This window comes from Pecten maximus, chromosome 13 (assembly GCF_902652985.1).
Source record: "Pecten maximus chromosome 13, xPecMax1.1, whole genome shotgun sequence".
Lineage (NCBI taxonomy): Eukaryota > Metazoa > Mollusca > Bivalvia > Pectinida > Pectinidae > Pecten > Pecten maximus.
In genome coordinates this window covers 18,963,893-18,988,775 of record NC_047027.1, presented here as the reverse complement: position 1 = coordinate 18,988,775, position 24,883 = coordinate 18,963,893, and the positions used below count along the sequence as shown (strand labels likewise).

General features: G+C 36.0%; 2 protein-coding genes across 4 annotated transcripts; one reads left to right on the top strand and one right to left on the bottom strand.

Moving 5' to 3' along the window:
* The first annotated feature begins 1,217 nt into the window (after window positions 1-1,217).
* LOC117340297 (histone H1-delta-like) lies at window positions 1,218-17,226 on the top strand. 3 transcript variants are annotated; one of them, XM_033902063.1, is made up of 2 exons: window positions 1,218-1,942; window positions 15,419-17,226. In XM_033902063.1, the coding sequence occupies exon 1, from the start codon at window positions 1,244-1,246 to the stop codon at window positions 1,796-1,798; it is 555 nt and encodes a 184-aa protein (XP_033757954.1). In that variant the 5' UTR covers window positions 1,218-1,243; the 3' UTR covers window positions 1,799-1,942; window positions 15,419-17,226. The 3 variants fall into 3 exon arrangements, 2 of the variants coding, with proteins under 2 accessions (XP_033757954.1, XP_033757955.1); XM_033902064.1 differs by lacking the exon at window positions 15,419-17,226 and adding an exon at window positions 8,888-9,522; XR_004535421.1 differs by lacking the exons at window positions 1,218-1,942; window positions 15,419-17,226 and adding exons at window positions 6,771-7,642; window positions 8,888-9,522.
* Window positions 9,508-14,186, bottom strand: LOC117340295. Its single transcript, XM_033902061.1, has 2 exons — window positions 13,706-14,186; window positions 9,508-12,968 (listed from the first exon to the last, which is right to left on the bottom strand). The coding sequence occupies exons 1-2, from the start codon at window positions 13,768-13,770 to the stop codon at window positions 10,328-10,330; spliced, it is 2,706 nt and encodes a 901-aa protein (XP_033757952.1). The 5' UTR covers window positions 13,771-14,186; the 3' UTR covers window positions 9,508-10,327.
* Window positions 17,227-24,883: the final 7,657 nt, after the last annotated feature.

The following is a 24,883-nucleotide window of genomic DNA, read 5'->3' as shown; positions in this document are numbered from 1 at the left end:
ATGCTTTGAATTTTTATCATGACAGTAAAAACTTCTATTTTCTTCTATCTTGTGTATAAAACGGCATGTTAGGTACATCATATATATAAATACATATTGGTTCGTATACCAAGAGAATCCTCTGAGTAATAATGTGTACATGTTATCACATTGATTTTGATGCCCCAGATTCAGACAATCTCAAAATATATTTATAAGAAATCAATTAAAGTGTTATTAAATGAAAACATAATATAGTCGTTATGTGTTTAAATCTCAAATCTTTTATAACAAATACAAATGAATGAATCTTCATTTCGTCTTGATAAACAATAATATGACCTAGATAGCAGCTATATATATAGTATTGTTTTTGTAAGTTTCTTTGTTAACAAATCTACGTAGATAAGAATTAAATACATTTTAATTTGTTGGGTTTTAATCCACTATTACAGCTTTCAGTGGATGAGAAAAGAGAGGAAAGTAAGTAGAAGCTAGGGATAAACTAGAGTAAAAGAGATTGAGATTGAAGGGTAGTCGTCTGGTCTATCTAACTAATGGTGTTATTTGTTTTGGAAATAACTCCCATATTCAAATTAGCCTTAACATCAGAAAGTATACATTTGCATTATACATATAATTTTAAATTTTATTGACACCTTTGAATAAAGAGGCATATATAATGAATTTATAAGATCGCAGTATATATATTTACCACAGGATCGGGTCACATAAAAATGGCGCCTGTTCGAAGTTTGTGTTTCTGTCGCCTTATCGAATCGCGTTTTTACCAGGAATGGAGAAGATGATAATACATGTTTTATATACCTTTCGAAAGAAAAAAAGGTATTCTGCAAGAAAATGAAACAAAAACAATAGGTGTAACAGATTATATACGATAAATTCGAATCAGTACAGGAACTTTCTGGATATAAAATCATAATTTCGACTAAAAATAGCTTATTAACATGAGTCTCCGAAAAATTGAACCTTTCTAATTGAAATATCTAAAATCTCCAAACAAAATTCTTTGATTTAGTTCTAAGGCTGAAAATTGTAGATATTTTGATGATTGAACTATATGTCATTTAAGTTAGGTTAGGAAACACATAATCTGAGTAATAACAAAATACAGTCAGCTGAAAGCCGACCGCATACATGGTGTCTTCGACGAGGTTCGAGCAAAATGGGTAAATAGCCGAATTTCAAAATTTTTCTCATTCTCGCTTATACCTCGGTAAGGAAGAATATCTAACTCGTCACCATGAGCGCCGCAGCAGCATCTCCAGCTAAAAAAGTAAAGAAGGCAAGCAAGCCTAAGGTTCCAGCAGCCCATCCTACTTATGCTGCTATGATTGCTTCAGCTATCGGATCCCTGAAGGAGAGAGGAGGCTCGTCCAAAGTCGCCATTACCAAATACATCCTGAAAAACTTCAAGGTTGGTAATGACACTACCAAGATCAACACCCGAGTTAAACTTGCGCTCAGAAGCAGCGTAAAGAAGGGAACACTGAAGCAAGTAAAAGGCACCGGAGCTTCTGGCTCATTCAAACTGGGAGAAAAGCCCAAGGCAGCCAAGAAACCAGCAGCCAAGAAAGTAACGAAACCAAAGAAGGCCGCAGCATCTAAACCCAAGAAAGCCTCTGGCGAAAAGAAAGCAAAGAGCCCAAAGAAAGCCAAGAAGCCCGCAGCTAAGAAACCTGCCGCCAAGCCAAAAGCCAAGACTCCGAAGAAGGCAGCCAAGAAGCCAGCAGCAAAGAAACCAGCAGCAAAAAAGCCCGCAGCTAAGAAAGCAGCCAAGAAGCCCGCCAAGAAGTAAACACTTTTCAGTGTTTGGTCGTAACTGACCCCCCAACCCTAAAAGTCCTTTTCAGGACTACCCACTTTTCTCAAAAAGTGTCAAATGACAACTCGAATTTACGCATTTATTCCAGCTTCGCATGTTCCACCCGTGAGTGAAATTGTAAGTATCTTTTATCTTTTATTTTCATTTTCATGTTTTGGTTGAAATTTTTTGGTCGTTAATATTATAGCAAAAGATTTGCAGGTGTTGATCATATTTTTCATTATCAAAAGTTTTGTTTGCCCGGCTGAATTTCCCCTAGTTTCAAAGGATAGTACGAAAGTCCCGCAAGTAGATAACATTTGTACATATGAAATTTGTAATTAATACCGTATACGCAATGTAAATACCACCCCAAAAGAAAACAAATGAAAATGAAACTACATGTATATCATTCCAGCAGAGAATTTAGGGAAAACCGAAATGTTGATATAAATGGAGGGCAACTTAGCACCAATACAAAAACAATGACTACTCTAGTGGCACAGAGAAAGCTGCAGTAGTAAACTTTAATTAATTGTTTTGAAAAGGGAATCTAAATATCCAATGTCTGGATTAACTCCTGCGATATATACTCTATCTTAATGCACTACCAGGTGCGGATCAATGATCAGGAATGATTGATTGATTGATTGATGGGGCTTAACGTCCTTGTTCCGGTTATAACCGAGCATAGGACACTAAGGGGAAAGGGGTGGGTCGGAGCACTAATAGGGAGCAATTCCGGATTTCGTTATCGCCAAATGATCTAATATGGGAGGGACAGACGATTATCTCTATATCTAAAAAAAAAAAAAAAAATTAATTTGGACTGTCACTGAATTGGCTTAATGCCATACATTATCCTAATCTAGACCTATATGAACCTATACTCTGTGGCGGCTAGCAATTAGCATACTCTTGTTCGAATGATCAGGAATAATATTGACCTTACTTATATTCTGCACTCTAAGTTTCGCTAACATATCAGATCTTTCTTTCTCGGCTGCCTTAAGGCAAACTAGATTAGGCAGTCTGTAACTGCCGATAGGTTACATAAGTGAACATAATATTGCGGGGAACCGATAGCCCAAGGCATTAACGTCGTGTCAGCTTAAAACAAGTTTGACTCAGCCAGATTAGTTCATACGTAAATATCATGATCCCTTAAGGGTAGTGTGTACCAGCGCCGTAATGGTACATATCACCCTTCTTCAGCCTATGTAAGTAACTAATACTCACGATTAAAGCTTTAATCTTAGACTGTAAACCACTACCCAACTGAACAAGCTGTTGTCGGACGCACTGCGTGTTACATTTGAATTAAGATTGCCCATTGGGTTCAGGCTTAAAGATATTTTCAATGCTTATCAATAAGAATATTTCTTATTATCATTCAAGTTATCTATCAATGCACATGAAGCTCTTTCAAAATTATCCAATGTCAAAATCATGTGTACAGTTTGCCGTTTTAAATTACGGATGTATATATAACTGAATTTAAGAGATAATGGCGAGGAATAATCTAATGTATACAGTATTCATGCAAGCTTACTATATATAAATGACCTAATTATAAGATTTTGAGCAAATCTAGACGAGCCTGATTTGTAGTAATACAATTCTCAATTCTCACCCTGTATATCTTTCACTATCAGGGTGTTGTTTTCTATGTATATCATCCATATCAAGTTATTTTATCAGTATCCTATTCGTAGTTTACGATTGTTTATTTGTTCAAAACAAAATTAAAATCACCGCATACAAGCTAGTATTAATTTTGTTATATATATACTCCATCTACATCATATTTTTTTCAGAACATTTTAGTTCATTTTAAATTTGGACATCATTGATATATTTTCTCTCATATTAAGATACTCCATCTACATCATATTTTTGTCGGAACATTTTAGTTCATTTTAAATTTGGACATCATTAATATATTTTCTCTCATATTAAGAAATATATCTCTTCTACATTCATGTCTCTTTCAAAATGATTATTTATCAAAACTTCGATACCTCACCCTTATTTTGATATGCAAGAACTACAGGAGCAAGCAGATCCTCACTCAGATCTAAGTTAATTGGTATCATGGATACAATATATGTATATGTTGTATATTTCACATAGAGCCTTGTTATTTCCTAAAGGTGTTGTATTTTAACCCAAGTTATCCTTACACATTGATATGATTTTGAATGTCCCATTTACAGTTCTATGACACTATGAAAGATAATGGAAACATAGTCAGATGCTAGCAAGATTAAAAGTATTTGAAAGATGGAAAATGGTATAATACTTGCATGCAAACAAACCAATTTTAACTCGAAAACATATAGGCCAAAATACTAAACAAAATTTACAATCTACAAAAATTCTTGTATATTAGGATATAAAATTTAGATATACAGCATATATACAGTTGTAGGAAATCTAAATATATATACTATTATTAAAATGTACAATTAATGGTCTTGGCAATTAGCTATTATACGTTGTTTTATAAATATTGACATAATTGAAATCTTCGGCAAGCAAATTGCATCGTTTTGACATGAAATTTAGATTTAAAATCTATGATTAATGGGAGACCACCCTCGAAAAATATACATTTTTTCTTTACACATCGAGGAAGACAGTAACCTATTTACATTAATTCTTTGATTTAATTTCCCATGCCTTGTTCAATAGTAAAACGATTTAGACGTATGTCCCTCTCCAATACACATGTAGCTTTCATATTTTATGTTAAACCGGAAACTGAAAAAAATAACTCCATGTTATGCATGGAGAAAAAGATTGATAATGTATGTCGTAATTGGAAGTTTATTAGGGAACCTTTGACAGAACATGGCCAAATATTTATTAATTTTAATATATTGTTACCATATCACCACGTAAAACAGAATGAAAAGCTGTATTGAACTTCCATATAATGAATTTATAAGATCGGAGTATATATATTTACCACAGGATCGGGTCGCATAAAAAAGATATCGGGTCAGGATAAACTCACTATCATTAAATGGTTGATATGAAATGTCATGAAAAGTATTCTGACGAAAATAGAATGTTGGAAATAAAACTCAAGGTTTTAATATTTCAACAATTGAAAATACATCGCTAGAAACAAAATCAATATTACCAAATCAAGTTTCAGCAAATCAGATTGTGGTTAATTCAGGAAATATATTTACTTATTTATATGTATCATATACAACAGACTAAAGTGTTGTGTCATAACAATTAGCAGCTGGCAATGTCACACTACCCATACAGTATAAATAGAATAAATATACCCTTCAGCTGCAATTTATACAAAGCTTAGTACAGAAATATTAATCGCCATACATATGTAAGAAAGAGGAAGGTATTAATCACTGCAGTTTTCCATATCTGATGACACCTTTACCTTGGGAGCATGATTTTTTTTTTGCATTTTTTCAATCGTTTTATGAATATATATTTAAAGAAGTCATTGTGTTGTCCTATGGTCTACTCAGTAAAAATCTTATTTCATCATTCCTACATATTACTTGCTATAAATGTTAGTAATAACATTAATCAGAACACCTACACATACACTGAAGATAGAAGCTATCATTTGATAGAAGTTGTCATTCAAATCAACTTCTGAAATATCTCTCTCTCTCTAAAAAATCAACTTCTGAAAAGATCTGCAATAGTAATATGAGATTTCATCAATCCTTATATACTATTTCGAGATCTAAATAATACTGACGTCCTCAGAATATACAATCCAAAAGATCCAATTTCAAGTCTATATACCGTGACAGCAGTGGACAGATACCTAATATGTTGAAAGAAAATAATATTTTCAGAGAAGGTAAGAATGTCATTTTATTGATCTTATTTGCAACTTTCATTATGAACTGATGATGTTGTCTAAACGACAGATGAACGTTTTTGATATTTTTCTCTCCAAATTTTCCAGAATTTGATTTCGATTCTCGCATGTTTCTGCTAGAAAATGTAATTCTTTAGTTTTTACCATTTTGGAAATGTTTCCCGTTAAAGAATCAAGATAAGAGTATTATGTACCATAATTTGATAAAATTATTTATATATAAATAATATATCGATCAGCTTATATCGAGAATCACGTCTAAACATAAAGTTTTTATTGTAAAACCTTTAAGCATGAATAATAAGTAACTGTTTTTGAAAAAAATCCTATCACAATGAAACTTGTCTCTATACAAATACAAAATTTGAATGTATTCATAATCTATTAAACACTACTACAGTACAATTTTATAAGATTCTACTTACCCTAGAAGGTTGATCCTCATGTTTGACAGCGTGAGGTGAGAGCAGGTATCTCCAATCGATGATGAGATCATTGTTCGTCTAACCGAGACTTTGCAAAGAGTTTAACTATCTTTTGGTTTTTACATTCGGTTGAGTAATATCACTAGAATACATCTACATTACCACTTTATGATTTTGAATATATTCCTATCTACTGATGTGAATCTTACTGATAACATATATCAATATTCACAATTACTGATTCTATATCTCATAACGTGAACATATATTATGAAATCATGTTACTACATTGTAATTAGTATTTTTACATTACTTACATACCTTGTAGGGTGTATACTGAATGAGGCATGGTGACTTACTGGTTATGTAAAAGATTGATTATAGAGCAATCATAATGGGAAATCTTATGTAATCTTAACTAAACTTCGGATGAGTGTAACTATTTATTCTTAACCTTAAAGTGGATCAATTTAATTATACGTGGTAGAAAGATGAATGATTTATCAGTGGAAAACTACTGGTATTTTACTAAATGGAAATTACAGACGGAAACTCTGGTTTTTAGCAAGCACTTGCCTCTCTCCCGCATAGTAAAATGAACATGATTGTTTATTTAAATAATAAATTGTAAAAATAGCAAACTGAAATTTAATTTTTAAAAATCCATTTAAGATTATCGTTGTTTATTTTACAATTCTTTTTCTATGTATAATCTATTTTTTTCTTCAGTTTTTGACTAATTACTGGATATTCATTTTTGTATTGAATGTACTATGCTACGATGATAACTTTGGTATAGGCTTAAACCTGATGTTCAATCAAGTTGTTGCACAATAAAATATGATGAAATGAATTAAATTTCTTCCGAACTCAAGTTTTCAAACGATTTCCTTTTCTATAACTGTTTCTCACTTGACTAGATGAATATAAATCGCGCTATGGAAAGTAACGCTTATGCTTTATAAGGATTTATTAATGATTTGTGACACCATTTATAGTAATGTTGAGTTAAAACCGAAATACATAAACTGCCAATAAAAAAAAGGTGACAATTTTTACAAATGTTTACCTTTAGATATATCACATTTCTACAACGGAAACGATAAGCAATCACGGACTTAACCTTTGCTTTGATTAGAATTCCTTGTCTCAACCTAGGGTTTAGATTCCCATATCCGAGAAAGTAAGAATTTAGGTCGACATTTTGCAAATTCCAAAAGTAATGTCCTTTACCGTAAGATTGCCTGGTAGTGTAGATTTATTTCCCTAATTCGTCATTAAACGACCACTTACTTATAACAACATTTTATAGAAATACTTAACAAAACAATTTCTGAATTTTGGCTATTTTTCTAGCTATGTATTTTTTTTATCTAGATGATACATTCACTTTTGATTCCTGTATAAACAAAATTTTAATTTCTCCAAGTAGACGACACGGTATCAACACTTTTCAGTGAAGAATGACTCGTGAGCATACAGACCTACAATGCACGCGTAGAGCTCTTCCAACACCCTCCTCCGTATAGCAAAAGTAGGCAAGTAAGTCGTTTGCAACTTGGTGTATGCCTAGTTATATATCAGATCTTAACGTCCTCGTATACATGCATTGTAAACTAATTCAACCTGGGTCAGCGTTCTAAAGATGGTACATTTACTGTGACATCGGCTATTGCTAAAACAGGAAAACAAAATGGAAAGCCAACCACAAAGAATTTATAAGATTAGTTGCTATACTATAGTATTGATGTTGTCTTATGAATATTGTCCACGTAACAGACCCATGGTTAATTATTTTTCTCGCATACTAATTAGTAATCAAAATTCCATCTAAATAAACATGTGTAATTCGTCCACAGAAAAAAAGATCTGGGAGAAAAATAATCAAACACGGGCCTGTTCTGTGAACAGGAATATCTCAACCCTCGGGTAAGAGTTTGGCAGACTAGTAATCGGTAAGACTCATGTCGGCTCACTCAGTTTGAATTATACCTGTCAATGGAGCAGAGCCATGTTAGCCTGTCCTCCTGCAACCACAGGATCAGCATTGTTAATTATATAATGATTCCCCCAAAAGATGTATCACTATGCTATGAATGATTAAAATAACTGCAATATTATATCGAGTCAAATGAAAAGATGTGTAAATAAAGACGTGATGTATTACATCATTTTTAAATATCTTAGAGTTGTCCACCTTTGATCAAAGTGCTTGACTTTGATATTAAGTGCTCCAGATAATAGATTGGTGTATTAATATATACATCAGCATACAGTCTGAATAAATCGCTTCACGGTTGGTGTAACGATAAATAGTGCATTAAGGTTTTCAGTGTATAAATCGAAGGATTAATCTATTTTATTATCTCTGATATATCATTAATATAATAGTGTATATTTCTGTATGTATATGACCATAAATCAGTTTTATTTTTTTTGTGAGATTTTATAAAACGAGCCCTCATGGTTTTTTTTATTTTTGCGAGCCTTAGCAAAAATTAAAACTTCAAAACGAGTTTCAGATGAAATGTGAATAAATGTATTTTTCACAAGTTCTTTAGTCAAAATGTGGAGTGCAAAATCAAAAGGAGGCAGCCATTTTGTTATGTCATCTTCAATTAAAGACGCAACGCCATTGTCCATATCAAATTCCATATAATTGGCTAACAAGATTATTGTGTGATAATATTTTTTAACTAGAAGTACCAGTATGATTTTGTTACTTCACATGTATCTTAGTATTCTTTGATCCGAAATAAATCCATACGATTTTATATTTATTGTCAGATGGTGCAATGGTTTTATCTGGATATCAGGACCCACTACTATCAACACTGCACCAGGCCACAACTCCAACAGTACCTATACCATAAAAATACTTCTTATCTGTATCAACTATTAATGAAAAAAAAAAAAAAAACATTCAGCTTTTAGGACAATGAATCATGATCGATTCTTTTGTAATAATCAGTTTAAATGTGTGATGTTTTAATGATAATACCTATCAGTTTGTTGTAGTTAACACAACCTTGGTAGTGATTGTATTGATGTGTAACCAAAAGTAATGTGTCACACTGGAATAGAAGCCATTATTCATCTACTAGGTATTCTTTGCCGGAACAAAACAAATTGTCAACTATTAAAACTAAGATATTTTTCTCTCTTTTTATTTTTTTTCTTTTTCTTTTTTTTTTTCTTTTTCTTTTTTAGAAAATGAATAGATCAATACAAACTAAGACGTTTCGAATGAATCTCTTATCAACTCCAACAAAATCATTATACACCACGCTGCATATCCTAGTGTATAATGATGATCTGAACTTTCATCAGATTTGTTTTTGCATCACTATCAATTGTCTTTTGTACATTCCCATACAGGAACTTTGTAAAACAAACATATAAATAAATAAATTTAACATTTATTCGTAATTTGTTAAAGTTATACACCTCCTTTTACTGAATAAGTTTGGCATATCAGTAAGTACTCACATCTTATCAGAATAATAAAACGTTTTAGATGGTCTATTCAATAATTATATGTTGCTTTATTTTTAGATAACACTTTCTTCTTCACCTATCAAATATACAGATAATACCATTGACCTTATTTCCACAATATATAATGCTTAATCTGCTTGTCGTCAATTAAATCGTTAATGTTATATTTTCAACTCTAAGGTCATTGATAATTGACATTAATATTTTGAATAGAAGCAATGAACATGCATTTGACATGTTTGACAAATATAAACAAAAGAATTATGAAATCAGATAATGTTATTGAAATAACTTATTACAGTCGAGACGAGCGGGGAAAATGACGTAAAATGAACAACAGCATCAATATACACTGTATATACATGTATATACGTACTTTTCACACATTTGTTGATATATCAGTATTTTACTTGTTATAATGTATGTTGTGTATGATATTCACTTTAATAACTAAGTCGTGGTCATTGAATTTATTTGCTTAATGGGTTTCAATAAATTTGATGTAAATTGTGGGTATTGGTATACGTAAGCATACGTATTGTGTATTGTCACCTTACATAACAAAGTTATTTTTTATATTTTCTATATATATAAATATGTCATAAATCTTTTTTATTATATCGCAAATGCTGTCATTTGTTAATACCATTGTATACATGATTATGGAAAAGGACGTTTTTAAGTTATACAATTTGTGTCAAATTTCTTTTGAATAGGCCTTGTGAATATTTAACAACTTATTAACTTGAATAAATTGTCAACTGCTTTTCTACACTGGAGGCGCACTTGCCACAATCGGGAAATACAATTCCTTGTTTCTTGTTGACTGGCTAAGCGGAATATGAAGACTATTTCCTCTCCTAAGCCTTCCAAATGATGCAGAATGGCAGACACAACATGTTTAGAAGGTCCAATTCGCTCCATGTTATTAGCACTGGCTAAGAATATTGTTGTATATTCGGTAATGTGTGAGATTTCTATGTAAACACGGACCATGCTGTGAAGGAAAGGTCCAAACTTCTCTCTAACTGACAGATCGTGAGCTGACTTGGAAGGTTGGAACTCTGCTAGCTCACCACCAATGCGGTTACCATGACGACGGTTCAAAATCAGGAGTCTGAGCGAAATCCCATGCACTACAGATGACATTCGCCTGACGTTGGCCGGTTGGCGCAGAAATCGGTTTTGGACAGCATGTTTATAAGCGTTTGATGAAACGGGGGCTGTGGATTTCACCTCATCTATCAGTTCTACCGCTGTAGCTCTGAATCCGTTTCCATCGTCGTTTCGTCTACCTGAATAATTACAGGAACTTGTGATCACATGACCTGGAAAAGGTTTACCGCATCCCCAACAGAATGACGTATTACACACGCAGGTCATGTGGAAGCATCCACCGTCTTTCTCTATAAAACGCTTGCATTTCGGGCATTCCTTTCCTCTAATAAAATCTATGCGTGTATCTGACGATGCTTTAATGTAGAATCGGTCATCTCCGTTTTCACGTAGTTGAGCTGCGTATGATGTATACTGGTCACATGGTAGCGGCCAGTGGGCCGGTTGTAGGCAATCAAAACACATCTGTGTACCGCAGTCGCAGGTTACATTTGAGCATTGTCCCTTGCTTGTTTTCTTATACTTAACTATTCGTCCGCAGTTTTTGTTCGGACACCATTTCGTGTTGGAGTCGGTCTCAATTATATTGTTTCGAATCCGACGGAAAATGCGTTCTACGAGTCTAAAATGTGACATCGTCAGTAAGACATTGAAGACGACTTTTGATTTGCAGTTGTATTCAGGGCACGTGACAGCTCCTAATACGCCATTTTCTGACGCGATTAAATGTTCATTCCAACAGGTATTACAAAACCAGTGTCCACAGCTCTGTAGAGCTGTAGCTGAGCCTTCTGAAATTGGTCCGAAACAAATGGAGCATATATCCGGAGGGGGCGTTACCATTCCCAAGCATGCTTGAGATATTCCGTGCGTTTCTGCTTCATCTTTGTTGTTGATAATGTCTTGAACAGTTACATAATCTGGAGTAAATGTCTTTGTTATGGGTCCAATGCTTTTACTCAACATTTCGAAATCAGTTGTAGAAGAACTGCTACAGTTGTAAGCTGGCGACTTGTGGACAAATTGGTCGTATGGAATGGTTCCAATGTATTTTGTAGCTCCGTTTATCACTCCCTCAACAGCAAGGACGTCTTCCTCTAGTATTGTATTGATATTCAATTTATAATTGAGTGTGGTGTTCATGTTGAGGGAAACTCTAAATAAACCTAAATCAGCGCTGTCGATACCGCCAAACATATCGTAGACGAAAACAAGAGCTGAGGAAAAGTCAACGGACTGCATATCTTGATCGTAGAAAGCTTTCGAATTGGAAGTTGTCTTTTTAACTCTCTTTGTGATGTCAATGATAAATTTTCTTGGATAGCAATGACATTCGGTGTAGTCTTTACCGTATGTGTCCAAAAGTCTCTCCGGAATGACGTCACTGTTTGGGATAAACACTTTGGCACCAGGTGTCAGGGCCGTGGGCTGGGCTGGTTTCCGGTAATCTGTCCTGTTCGTATCATTTTTATCTACACCCTCCTGGGGTCTTTCCATGTACACTATCTTGTCTTTAAATTCACTACAGTGATTTGTGGATTTTTTCATCGTTGTTTCTCTGAGGTTACTTTGCATTCGCCATGAATGATGGAGTAAATCGTCAACAGACACAGTATTTGACCTTTTACATACGTCATCAACTCTACACGGGTCATCAAAATCATGCTCTTCGCTCTCTAGATATTCGACATCGTCTAGAAAGTCGTTCAATATTCGCTTTGTTCCTATTTTCCTGCGGTTCTTCTTAGATTTACTTTTAATTGGGTTGGTTTGCTTAGGTATCTTGTCAGTTGAGTCCAGCTCAAAATCTCCAGGGGTATGTTCCTCAGCCCGGATATACTTAGGATTATGGGTGATGGAACTTGTTACCGGGCACGGGTAAAGGACATTCACGGTCATCGTTGGAGTTGTTGACTCTTCTTGGTGACCAAGCACACTCCTGGAATTGAAGTAGGTTTTCCCCTTCGGAATCACTCTGCGTAATAATCCTTTGTTGGAGTGAAACCCTGTACATTTAGCTTGCTTTTTTAATTTATGGGACTCTACCAGATTCACTTTCACATCATCAAATGCTTGACTTCCGGTTAATATCTCGTGTTTCAGGACCTGCGGCACAAGCCATCTGCCTTTTTTGTTGAGGGAGTAAGCAACGTTGTCCATATTCAAACCTAGTTCTTCCAGAATTGTGGTTACCTTGGCAACGTTTTGAGACTGTCTTACCAGACATGACTGCTTTCTATACTGACGGTTGTACCTAAAATAATAATAAGTAAATAAATAAATAACTAAGTAAATAAATAAATAACTGAATAAACAACTATTGTATATCCTGCCAAACAACGAGTATGCTCGTTTTTACATGACCGGTAGGCAGGAACATCCGGATTGACCAATCAACAATACTTTCCCGTCTAAATATCCTAACTCTAAAAAATCATCGCGCATGCTCAACTGGAAAGAAATACGAAAACCGAAGAAAGGAGTTGAGCTAGAAACCGGTAGGGTAATTTGAAGTACATGAATCTACAACAATTTGATGTCTATCCTCTTCAATGTTATACTGTATATTTTATATACTGGTTAAAGTTCACGGGGAGAATATTTCGCGGTTGTCTCGGTCGGAACTAGATCCTGTGTATTAAATTTCGTACAACACCGCCCTGGGAACACTTGCGCTATGTTTTAATGACTTCGAAAATACAATGTATTACCAAATGTACAGTATTTCAAACCCTCATATATTTTGCCATATCCATAATGGTTGTGATCGTTACAACAGGACGAATATTATCGAAAAAGTTTTATCTTTATTTTCAATTCAAAGACAGTTTCTGTTCTCGTTGTTAATTAATTTATTGATGTTTGAAATAAACTAAAATATAAAGGAAATGCAATAAATCTTGGGTTCTAATTATTTGTGTACGACAGTGTTTATATCTGTGCTATGACGTCATTTTTATGGATGTCTCGTGATTGTTATGTTTACGTTACCTTGAATTGGAGGCTCGCAGTGTGTTCCCGGAATGAACCCGGCATTTGTCAATTTTGTACACCATTTCTATCTCTTGATCGTTCTCTAGTGAAGTTCACTCTGTTAAAAACTCGAGTTTCTCGCGTTTAAATAACACTGTTTACTGGTCATGGTGCAATACCTATTCTTTTTTTAGCCCGTCGATTTGATTGGTTCAATAGTTTGCAATTTGCTATATTTAAACCTCTCGAGAATCACTATCGTGTAAGCTTTAGACTTGCACAAGCCCCGATATTAGACTTTGTTTGTAATCATGTGTCCACTTGAACTCGGCACGAATTACCAATCAACGGCCCATACATGCATGGCACACACAATAAAGTTGTTTTAAATACATATTTAATACACAAGATATTCGTTCAACAACAAAAAGTATTGTAAATCATACTTATGTTATTCATATTCTAATTAAAAAATACTAATTTGAAAACCGTAATCGGATGTAAATATACCCCGTTTGTGTGTTTTTGTTTGTTGTTGTTGTTGTTTTGTTTGTATTTGTTTTTTGGTTTTTGTTGTTGTTTTTGTTTTGTTTTTGTTTGGTTTCTTTTTGTTTGTTTTTTGTTTTACATCTAGATGCTTTGCATGGGTTTTCTGTGGGCGACATTTTCAATTATGTCTGTGTTTTCTTTTACATAAATGTGTACACATGCAAATTAGGTGAATGTTTTCCCTAGTGTTTATAACACTACTGACACGCCATGTTTATTTACAACTGTACACATGTTAACTAAACGTGTTTTTAAGTAACGTTGGACACCATCATGATCACTTTTGTAGAAGCAAATTCTGCCAGTACGGATTATCTCACCTGCCCGATATGCCGTGGCGCGGCGTCCGTCGTCCGGCCGGCCGTCCGTCCATCCGGAGTCAACTTTTCCATTTAAACAACTTCTTCTCAATAACCAAAAGGCCCAGAGACCTAATATTGGGCCTGTAGCATGCTGGGGTGAAGGGCTACCAAGCTTGTGCAAATGAATAAAGTTGACCTTCATTCAAGGTCACAGTAGTTAAAAAGGCTAAAATCTTTAAACGACTTCTTCTCAATAACCAAGAGTCACAGGGAGTTGATATTGGGTCTGTAGCATGCTGGGGTGAAGGGCTACCAAGTTTGTTCAAATGAATGACCCCGACTCACATTCAAGGTCACGTCGGTTAAGTATGCTTAAATCTATAAATGACTTCTAAATAGCCAAAGTGCCGAGAGACATTATATTGGTCCTGTAGCATGCTTTCAAATAACTGCAGGATCCATATATGAAAAGATTACTGCATTGCAGGTGAGCGATTCGGGCCCATTGGGCCCTTGTTTAATGTATCATTTCGCTTACCACAGGCTATCCCACCTTAGCAGGTAATACACGGGAAAGTTGATACATATGGAACGTTGTACAATAACTTGAAATTTGAAAGTCCTTAAAAATGAGGAGATGAAGAAAGGAATAATGTAGACTGACGGAGTAGAATCCTGCAGTGGTTCGTGACTTAGTATAAACTCATACATACATGTATTTAGATATTTTTCAATAGATTTACTCTTGTTCGGAACGATGAGCTTTCCGTTTTTTAATTGTACAGTAGTTCATTATCCTCTCCATCAGATTTGAATAAGCACTTGTCACCGAACAAATGATCATCTATTTTCATATTATCTATTTCTTCTACTCTTATAGGTAACGGCAACTTCTCTCCTCCGGGCCTATCATTCTGACAATGGACATGCCACGGGCGTCCCACACAAGGCTCTAGATGTTTGAGATGTAGGTTTTGTTTGTACGAATTTAACGCCCTCGCGACCACAAAGATCATGTGTGTCCCAAGTATAGACACTTACGGCGGAAAACAGAGCATATAGTCGGGAGAGAAAGGGAAATACAAAAATCTGTCAATCTATTTGAAATTGTCTCAGGATGTAAAAATCGTTTGATAGAACTGGTAGGAGATCGGGGATCCCTATTCCTGGACACAAGAATGACACAGAAACCTAATGCAAGGTGGCAGAATGTGCAACAGATTCGAAACGGAAAGCAATCACATTCTCAGATCAATAAATTGACAATCACATAGCACAGCAAAATCATGGTGTTGGCTGGTGCAATTCCAACGTGGTTAACAGAGTGCAACTTTGCGAGCTGAATGTAAAGAAAATCATCCGGAAACGCTGTAATGGGTCGATTCTAAATCGAGATGAGGGGGTCCATACACTCTTCTACCTCTACGATAAGCTAGTTGCAAATCATAGTTGAACTGGCTTGTATAGTTACTACAATCTCGTACAGTTAAAACCTAAGTGTATACACGCTTCAGTGGACATGACCCCGGCTGTTAATAAGATGTTAAACAAAATAAATCAAACCAACGGCCATTTTGTCTGATGAAGGTGACAGAGTGTAGAATGTACATATATACTACATAAATACATTTATGCATGGAGATGACGTCACACATTCTTGTGTACTGGGACAGAATATGAAGTACAGCAACATCACTATTTACATAACACGTGGGCTTTACGTTGTACCGGACTCTGTAAGTACGGTTTTAAATCTACCTCTGTAGACATCTGCAGGCTTTAACGAGATGTAATTAGTTCTAAAAATGTCTGAAAAACAAATAAAGACATCTCGTATTGTGGTTTAATTCACCGCGCTAGCATTTCGGTTATTCAATTACCATATCGCTGGTGTGTATATGCTTTCATAGTCTTAAAATGGCTCAAGGAGGCTGGTTTGGTTTAGTGTTGTATAGTCACTGAAAATCTACACGTGACGGACGTAACAGTGTTATTTTTCAACGACGAAATTGAATTCAAGATTCTAGACTGTAAGGAAAGAAAATGGAATGGACATACAGATACCGAATAAATAGGAAAGACAAAATGAGCTCATACATTAACAAGCCCAAACCGAATAAAAAGGAAGACAAAATGAGCTCATACATTAACAAGCAGATATCGAATAAAAAGGAAAGACAAAATGAAGTCATACATTAACAAGCAGATATCGAATAAAAAGGAAAGACAAAATGAAGTCATACATTAACAAGCCCAAACCGAATAAAAAGGAAGACAAAATGAAGTCATACATTAACAAGCAGATACCGAATAAAAAGGAAGACAAAATGAAGTCATACATTAACAAGCCCAAACCGAATAAAAAGGAAGACAAAATGAAGTCATACATTAACAAGCAGATACCGAATAAAAAGGAAGACAAAATGAAGTCATACATTAACAAGCAGATACCGAATAAAAAGGAAGGACAACATGAAGTCATACATTAACAAGCAGATACCGAACCGGGTACTTTAAAATCCGACTCCTGAACCAGGTTATGTTAAGTATTTATTTAAATATTTGAAGGTTGTGTTAAATCGTGCTGATTTGTCAAATACATAACTAAGAATCAAAGTTTATTATAAGCGATAGACGCGAAAAAAGAAGAAGCAAAACGATAAAAGTAACTCACATGCTGCCTGAACCATGGGAATGTTTATACTTCAGTTAGAAGGTACTCCGTTTTTGTGTTATTTTCTCTAAACATAAAAAAAAAAAAATTCAAATCAATACTTAAATCACTTCTTAGGTACAAATGATAAATATAGCTCACTGAAAGGTATCGAAAACATTTAATTATAGAATCCATCTTTTTGGATTTTCTAGCTGGTTATGTTTTTAGATATGTAATGAAAACAAGTACAAATAGGACACATTGCTCAACACTAACAAATGGATTTGCTTGAGAATGGTACCATGTTCTAAGATAGGCATCTACACACATACAGGTGTAGGCGGAACAAAACATAGGTATGCTCTGTTTATAGCAAGGGCATGTCTGTCTTAGCCCAACTACAACCATCTTGACTCTGTCCACCCTCGTGATCCTGTCACACCCTCGTGACCACTCCTCGTTCTCGTGATCCTGCCCCACCCACGTGATCCTGCTCCACCCACGTGATCCTTCCCCACCCACGTGATCCTGCTCCACCCACGTGATCCTGCCCCACCCACGTGATCCTGCTCCACCCACGTGATCCTTCCCCACCCACGTGATCCTGCCCCACCCACGTGATCCTGCTCCACCCACGTGATCCTTCCCCACCCACGTGATCCTGCCCCACCCACGTGATCCTGCTCCACCCACGTGATCCTGCTCCACCCACGTGATCCTGCCACATCCTTTGTAGTCCCGTCGTAGTCCTGCCCTACCATACATCATGTCTCTAGTCTCACTCTGGTAACCCTGTCACACCCGCGTGACTCCAGTCGCACCCTCGTGACCATGGACCGTTCTCGTGATCCTGCCATACCCTAGTGATCCTGTCACACCCACGCGACTATAGTCCTGCCCCACATGCATCCTGTCTCTAATCCCACTCTGGTAACCCTGTCACACCCTCGTGACAATATGCCTCCCTGGTGATCCTGCATTGTCCTCGTGACTCCAGTCGCATCATGGGGACTCTGTCCCTATATCATGACCCACCCCCATTTTCGTGGCTCAAATCGCAACCTCATAACGCCGTCTCGCTCTCGTCACTCTAGTCGTACCCTTGTGACTCTGTTCCACCCTAAGGACGCTAGTCCACTGTGGTCCTTATGACCCTGCCCTACCCTCATGACCCAGCCCGGGCCTCGTATCTCTAGTCACACCATGTTGGCCCTATCTCATCATCGTGGCTTTAGTCGCACCCTCCTGATCATCCAACCCCATTTTCCTGCCCCGCCATCGTGACCTTAGTCACGACCTCCTGAACCTGCACCCTCATAATCTAGCCCCGCTACCGTGACTTTAGTCACACCCTCCTAACCCTGCACCCTCACGACCATATCCCACCATCGTGACTTCATACCCACACGCTCCTGAACCTGCACCCTCATAGCTCTGCCTCTCCATCGTGACTTTAGTTGCACCCTGCCGGAACCTGCACCCTTATAGCCCTGCCTCTCCATCGTGACTTTAGTTGCACCCTCCTGAACCTGCACCCTTATAGCCCTGCCTCTCCATCGTGACTTTAGTTGCACCCTGCCGGAACCTGCACCCTTATAGCCCTGCCTCTCCATCGTGACTTTAGTTGCACCCTGCCGGAACCTGCACCCTTATAGCCCTGCCTCTCCATCGTGACTTTAGTTGCACCCTCCTGAACCTGCACCCTTATATCCCTGCCTCTCCATCGTGACTTTAGTTGCACCCTCCTGAACCTGCACCCTCTTGACCCAGCCCCATCCCCGCGATAATGACCCACCTCCGTCCCACCCTCCTGTCTGCTCCATTGACGTTCTGTCCAATCCTTTATATGTACCACATTGTTCATGATTGCATGAGTTTTAATCTTTAACTAAGCTGAGATCACGCGAGTGCCGCCGGTAACCAAATTCCGTGATTCTTTATCAGCTATTGATTCTGTAAATCAGCCTCCGATTATATCATTCGAGTCCATTCAATTAGCATGTATTCACCTTGGCCGCTCTCACAAAAACATATCCCACAATCCGACTTGATGACGTCAATGCTAACCTTTCAATTCCCCGCCAATCAATAAGCGGCCGACAGTCATGATCTTCTTAGATGGGGATGTTGAGCAGAGAGGGCGATAGTAAGTTTAAGCACGCGTATACGTCTATATCAGGTGTGTTTCTCTCTATGGCTTCACGACTACTCGATACCGTATCTCGCGTTCTGTCTCCATTGTCGCCCCGATTCCAGTCCTTTGGTTATGTACTAAAAACACTCACACACATTTGCCTGAACTTCTAACTCATCATAATTTTCAATTCTACTTCCTTTCTTCCAATCATAGGGGCATTATAGTTTGTAATGTATGTACATGACTTTCCACGCGTGTCATAATGATATTAGATCGTCTGTTGATCAACCTATGATAATATAATAGCAAGAGAGTAACGACAAACACCCTGTCCGTGCCGGGATTCGAACTAGCGACCTCTCGCTCTCAAGACAAACATCATACCACGAGGCTAAATGAACCCGCTTGACTAAGCTAGTATTTACAGTACTCCACCCTTCACAAAGTGTTCGCCCCCTAAAGACAACCACAACACAGATTGTCGCCCCCTAAAGACAACCACAACACAGATTGTTTAGCTCAAAGGGAGTCTCTAATCTCATATATCTGGTCAACGGCACCAAATCTGTAGTAGGAGGGAGTAATGAAAAATATCCTGCCCGTGCCGGTCTTCGAACCAGCATCCTACACCACTAGGCTAAAGGGAAAGTCCCGCTACTCTGAGCTAGTAAGGTGACCTGTACCCTGTACTTTTACAATAACATGACGATCGTTTGTGATGCAACATCCACTTGCATTTACATCAGACAATATTTGGTACAAATGACACATCTATGACGCAAACTAAAAAAACATATTGTAGATTTCAATACCGGGTTGATAATTCAGTGCTGGAGTTTAGCGTACAGATGCCATATGTATGTGTTATGCATTGTTTATGATATGGTTCTCGTGAGAGTTTATGGTCATGACACGTGCAATATTGTGAGCTATTGAAATATTTCAAACTAGGTATCTACCTAATCAAACGAACCAAAATTACACGTGCACAACTGCAATATCGTGCAGCGAACTGTGGTTCAGAAACTAAGAGTGAGTTAATTTATAATAAAATTGGCTTTCATTCAAGTTGAACATTGTTCATTTGATGTACCCGTCGGAGAATTCAGCCAGAAATCTAAATACGAAATTCGAAAAGCCAAAATTCATGGCCGATATCTCTTCCTGTGACGTCAATTGGCCGCACTGATTTCGATCTTGCGTCCATTGTTCTTATGGCCAATCGGCGTAAGGATAACGCTTGCTTGACAAAATTCAAGGAAGATAAGTATTGCAAATAATTAAATTGCTATATCTAAAGTTCATTTTTTTCTTTTAACCGAATACTGTTTCACAAATAAATATATAAAATGCAAATAGCTTTCCGTTAACACCCCTATCCAAACTAAAATACCAGTCAACATCATCGGATTATTGGACACATTTATCTCTTATTCATTTAATTTTTAGTATCGTTTTCTTTTGAAGATAAGTACTAGCTGTTAATTGAAAAGCATTGTTGTTGTTTTTGCGCTACCTGCATGCCTGAAGTGTAGAACAGAGGCACGCGCCTACCTCCGTCACACGGCTACAGCCCGATCGATTATCGATCACAGGGCTGTCCCAGGCGAGAAAAGTGACGTCATCTCTACACCACGTGATCTATCAGGTCGATACTGCAATCAGGCGCGTGAGGTGATTGTTTTCCCTCGGCTTTGATTTTCTTTGTTGGTCTCTTTGAATTGCGAAGTCAAGGCCAGTTCTCTAAACATAGCTTTAAAATATAACCACCCACACTTTAAAACAATCGAATAGGTATTTGACTTCTTTATCAAGATTTCAACGAGTCCAATGGCTACAGACTTCACAAGGATAAACTCACATACATTTGTAGTTCAAAAACAAGCAGTAACGCTAGATAAAATATAAACTCGAAACCCTTTCTTTTACGACTCAAAGCGAACTACTAGATGCAATTACATGGCCTTCTGTATCAGGATACATCTAGTAAATTCTTGTATTCTTGAGAAGGTTCCCGTAGTAGGATATTTCCCAGAGGACGTCAGTGGAATAGAGGATGATTCAATAGAGAAATTGGACTCATAGCACAGGACAAAGCGAAATCAAGAGTCGTGTTGGGCAGGATTCATAGAGATAGAATCAAAAGACCTAAAACAGACGGTTGGGTAGGATTTTCTTCTGTAATAAAACTAAAAAAATTCTGCTAGGGGCGCCTCTAGCCGAACTCAAACTTGATATTTTATAGTGTGATATAAGATATTTTTTTATCAATGAAATTTCTGAACATCACACAACCCCCCGCCCCCAAAAAAACAGAGAAATCTCTAAGGTGCCGAAGGAAGCCCTTTTAGTGTCCTCAAAGAAAAGATCGGGTCCTCTGTGGTCAAGCAAAGGAAATGTGTGATCGGATGGCGCAGTGGAACCAGTCTCATTTCATCTATAAATGGGGACGGGTTTCGATCCCTGATCGGACGTGAAAAGGTAAGGTGGGGATCACATGATATAGAAGGAATAACAAACATGTACAAAGTATGGTTACGATACAAAATAAAATTAAGATACAAAGTAAAATTAAGATACAAAGTATAATTAGGATACAAAGTATAACTGTGAAACAAAGTATAAATAAGATACAAAGTATAACTGTGAAACAAAGTATAAATAAGATACAAAGTATAACTGTGAAACAAAGTATAAATAAGATACAAAATATAACTGCGAAACAAAGTATAAATAAGATACAAAGTATAACTGCGAAACAAAGTATAAATAAGATACAAAGTATAACAAACATACAAAGTATAAATGAAATACAAAGTATAACAAATATGCAAAGTATAACTTTGATACCAAGTATAAATAAAATACCAAGTACATTGTATAAATAAGATACAAAGTATGAATAAAATACGAAGTATAAATAAAATACAAAGTATAAATAAGATACAAAGTATGATTTAGTTACAAAGTATAAATTGGATACAAATTATAGATAAGATATAAAGTATAGACAGGTGTAAATAAATCCTACATTTTAACCAAACACACAGTATAATCTTTTATAAAGTATAATAAAGATACGAGTATGCATATGGTCAATGTTTGCAAAGTATAAATTAATAATATAAAAAAAATAACAAAAGTACAAAGACAGAGTGTCCACAACGACCAGATGTAGACAAGCCTGGATATATCACAAACACAAAATTACTAATATGGCCACCTCGAGCACGATTCTTCTTCTGACACGAAACCTCGAGGCGTAACAGACATCAGAGAAATGTAAAATACTTATCAATATGAAGCTTGCATGCCACAGGATCAATTTGTAGCCAATTCATTACTGTTCACGATTTAGGCTATACGGCTCTGTGTCACCTTTAGCCATTCGTAGAAAAGAAGTTCAAGATGGTGACCGCAGAAGAAAATATCTTTTATTTTTTGAAATTGAACAAAGTTCGAAAAAAGATTGTCTTTACCACTAATTAAAATTCATTTCTTACATTTCTTTCATTTCAAACTTTAATTGCATAAATATAGATGGAAATTGATTTGATATTTATTACTAGATTGATGAGGAAATCGTAGTTCAGGGATGTCCCTTAAACTATGTACTGTTTCCCATGGGAAAACAAAAACAAGTAAGGGAAATTCTGTAAGTGAAATAATGTTGATGAAAATGGGGACTGGAAAGGAAATTTCCATGATCTGGATATCATATGGTGGTAGTCTACTATTTCTCCCCGTATCCCGTAACAGGCAAAGGGTGAGTGAATTATATTACATCGATATGTAATACGTTGTTTATTCATTCATTCATTCATTCATTCATTCGATTCATTCATTCATTCTTTCATTTAATTCGACAGTTCGTATTCATTCACTCTTTTATTCTTTCGTCCGTTCTTCATTCATTCATTCATTCATTCATTCATTCGATTCATTCATTCATTCTTTCATTTAATTCGACAGTTCGTATTCATTCACTCTTTTATTCTTTCGTCCGTTCTTCATTCATTCATTCATTCATTCATTCAATTCGACAGTTCGTATTCATTCACTCTTTTATTTTGTCGCCCGTTCTTCATTCATTCATTCATTCATTCATTCATTCGGTCATTCAAGTTCAATTTTAATTAATTCTTTTGATTTATTAAAATTTAATTTTTTCAATTTGCTTCAGAATTTGATTAATTCAGTTTCTATATCAAATGAATTTTACGTCATAAACATCACTTCAATAATCTGGATTATATACCATTCCCTAAAGACAATAGCCTAATTTGCCGGTGTAATGATCGATAGGCTTAAAAGATGAACATTCGAATCGCATGACCCCGAGATGACGTCATTGGATTGACCTTTAATAGCCTCATTATCGATTAATCGAACTATTTTCTGTGTAAACATATTTGCACAGTCCTACTTTTACGACCATGCTGCCTTACACACTGTATCACAGATAATATCATTGCCCATATAGAAAATAATGTAGCTATATATTTTTTTACGATTAATGATACAGACTCTATGACGTCATACACACACCTCGTTACCTACAGCGGGATATTTTATTTCATTACGGTCGCGTAAATCGATATATGCCAACTATAAAGATATTTATACACAAATTAATAATTGAATTTTCATGTCGGAGATCCGTCGTGTCTTTTATGTAGAATTAACGCCATTTTCCCCTATACATCTACATATATAGATTTTCTATCAGAGTAACGTTCCTTTGAAGCAAGGAGAATTGTATACAACCTACGTCACACTATACAAATGACATGACGAATTTATTAATTGTTTTATCACAGGGAATTTGCGCCAAGTTCCAACGCACGGTCCATATATATTATATAAATATATATATACCATGGGCTGGCACTTCCTTCCAAGTCCCTGTGGTTTTTATTTCTCCGTTAAGATAGAACACAAGGGCATCTTCATTTTAAATACTTACCCAGCAATGCTTTCGTTTATTCTCCTAGTATTCGTCGTCCTAGGTCTTTTTAAACTTGGGGAAATTACAATCTTAATATTTTTTCTTTTTCTTTTTTTCTTTTAAAAAAAATTTTTTTTTGAAGATTTTTCAACAGTACATAATACATTTACAATTCAATTTTTCCATACATCATACATACAATCCTTCCATTCTTCAAATTAGTTAAAATTCAACAGTATATTGAAGATGATATATATAAATCTACAATGTAGCTTTAAAAAAATGGCATGTACTGTATTTATGAAAGGAAGAACGAGAGATAGAAGAAATTAAAGAAAAGAAAAAAGAAAGTCAGTGTGATTACAATCTTAATATGTGTGTCTATATAGCATACAGGAAAACATACCATTGCTTCCCTACGATTGCCAGGACTTTTTTCTCACTGGTTTGGGAAGGGGCTTTATTGTCTCATTTTGGGAAGAAAATTGATGAATTGGAAAATATTTTTTTTCATGAGTAAACTGCAAATTTTGGGAATTTGGCTTTAAAATGAAATGATTCCAATTGGGAATGGGGCCCATTAACGGCCTCAAAAAGCCCTCAC

Excerpts from the sequence above, each read along its gene's own strand:
- LOC117340297 (XM_033902063.1), top strand. The coding sequence starts at position 1,244 with ATGAGCGCCGCAGCAGCATCTCCAGCTAAAAAAGTAAAGAAGGCAAGC.
- LOC117340295 (XM_033902061.1), bottom strand. The coding sequence starts at position 13,770 with ATGGTGTACAAAATTGACAAATGCCGGGTTCATTCCGGGAACACACTG. Across the intron at positions 12,969-13,705 it reads CTGCGAGCCTCCAATTCAAG|GTACAACCGTCAGTATAGAA; the intron begins GTAACGTAAACA and ends TTATTATTTTAG.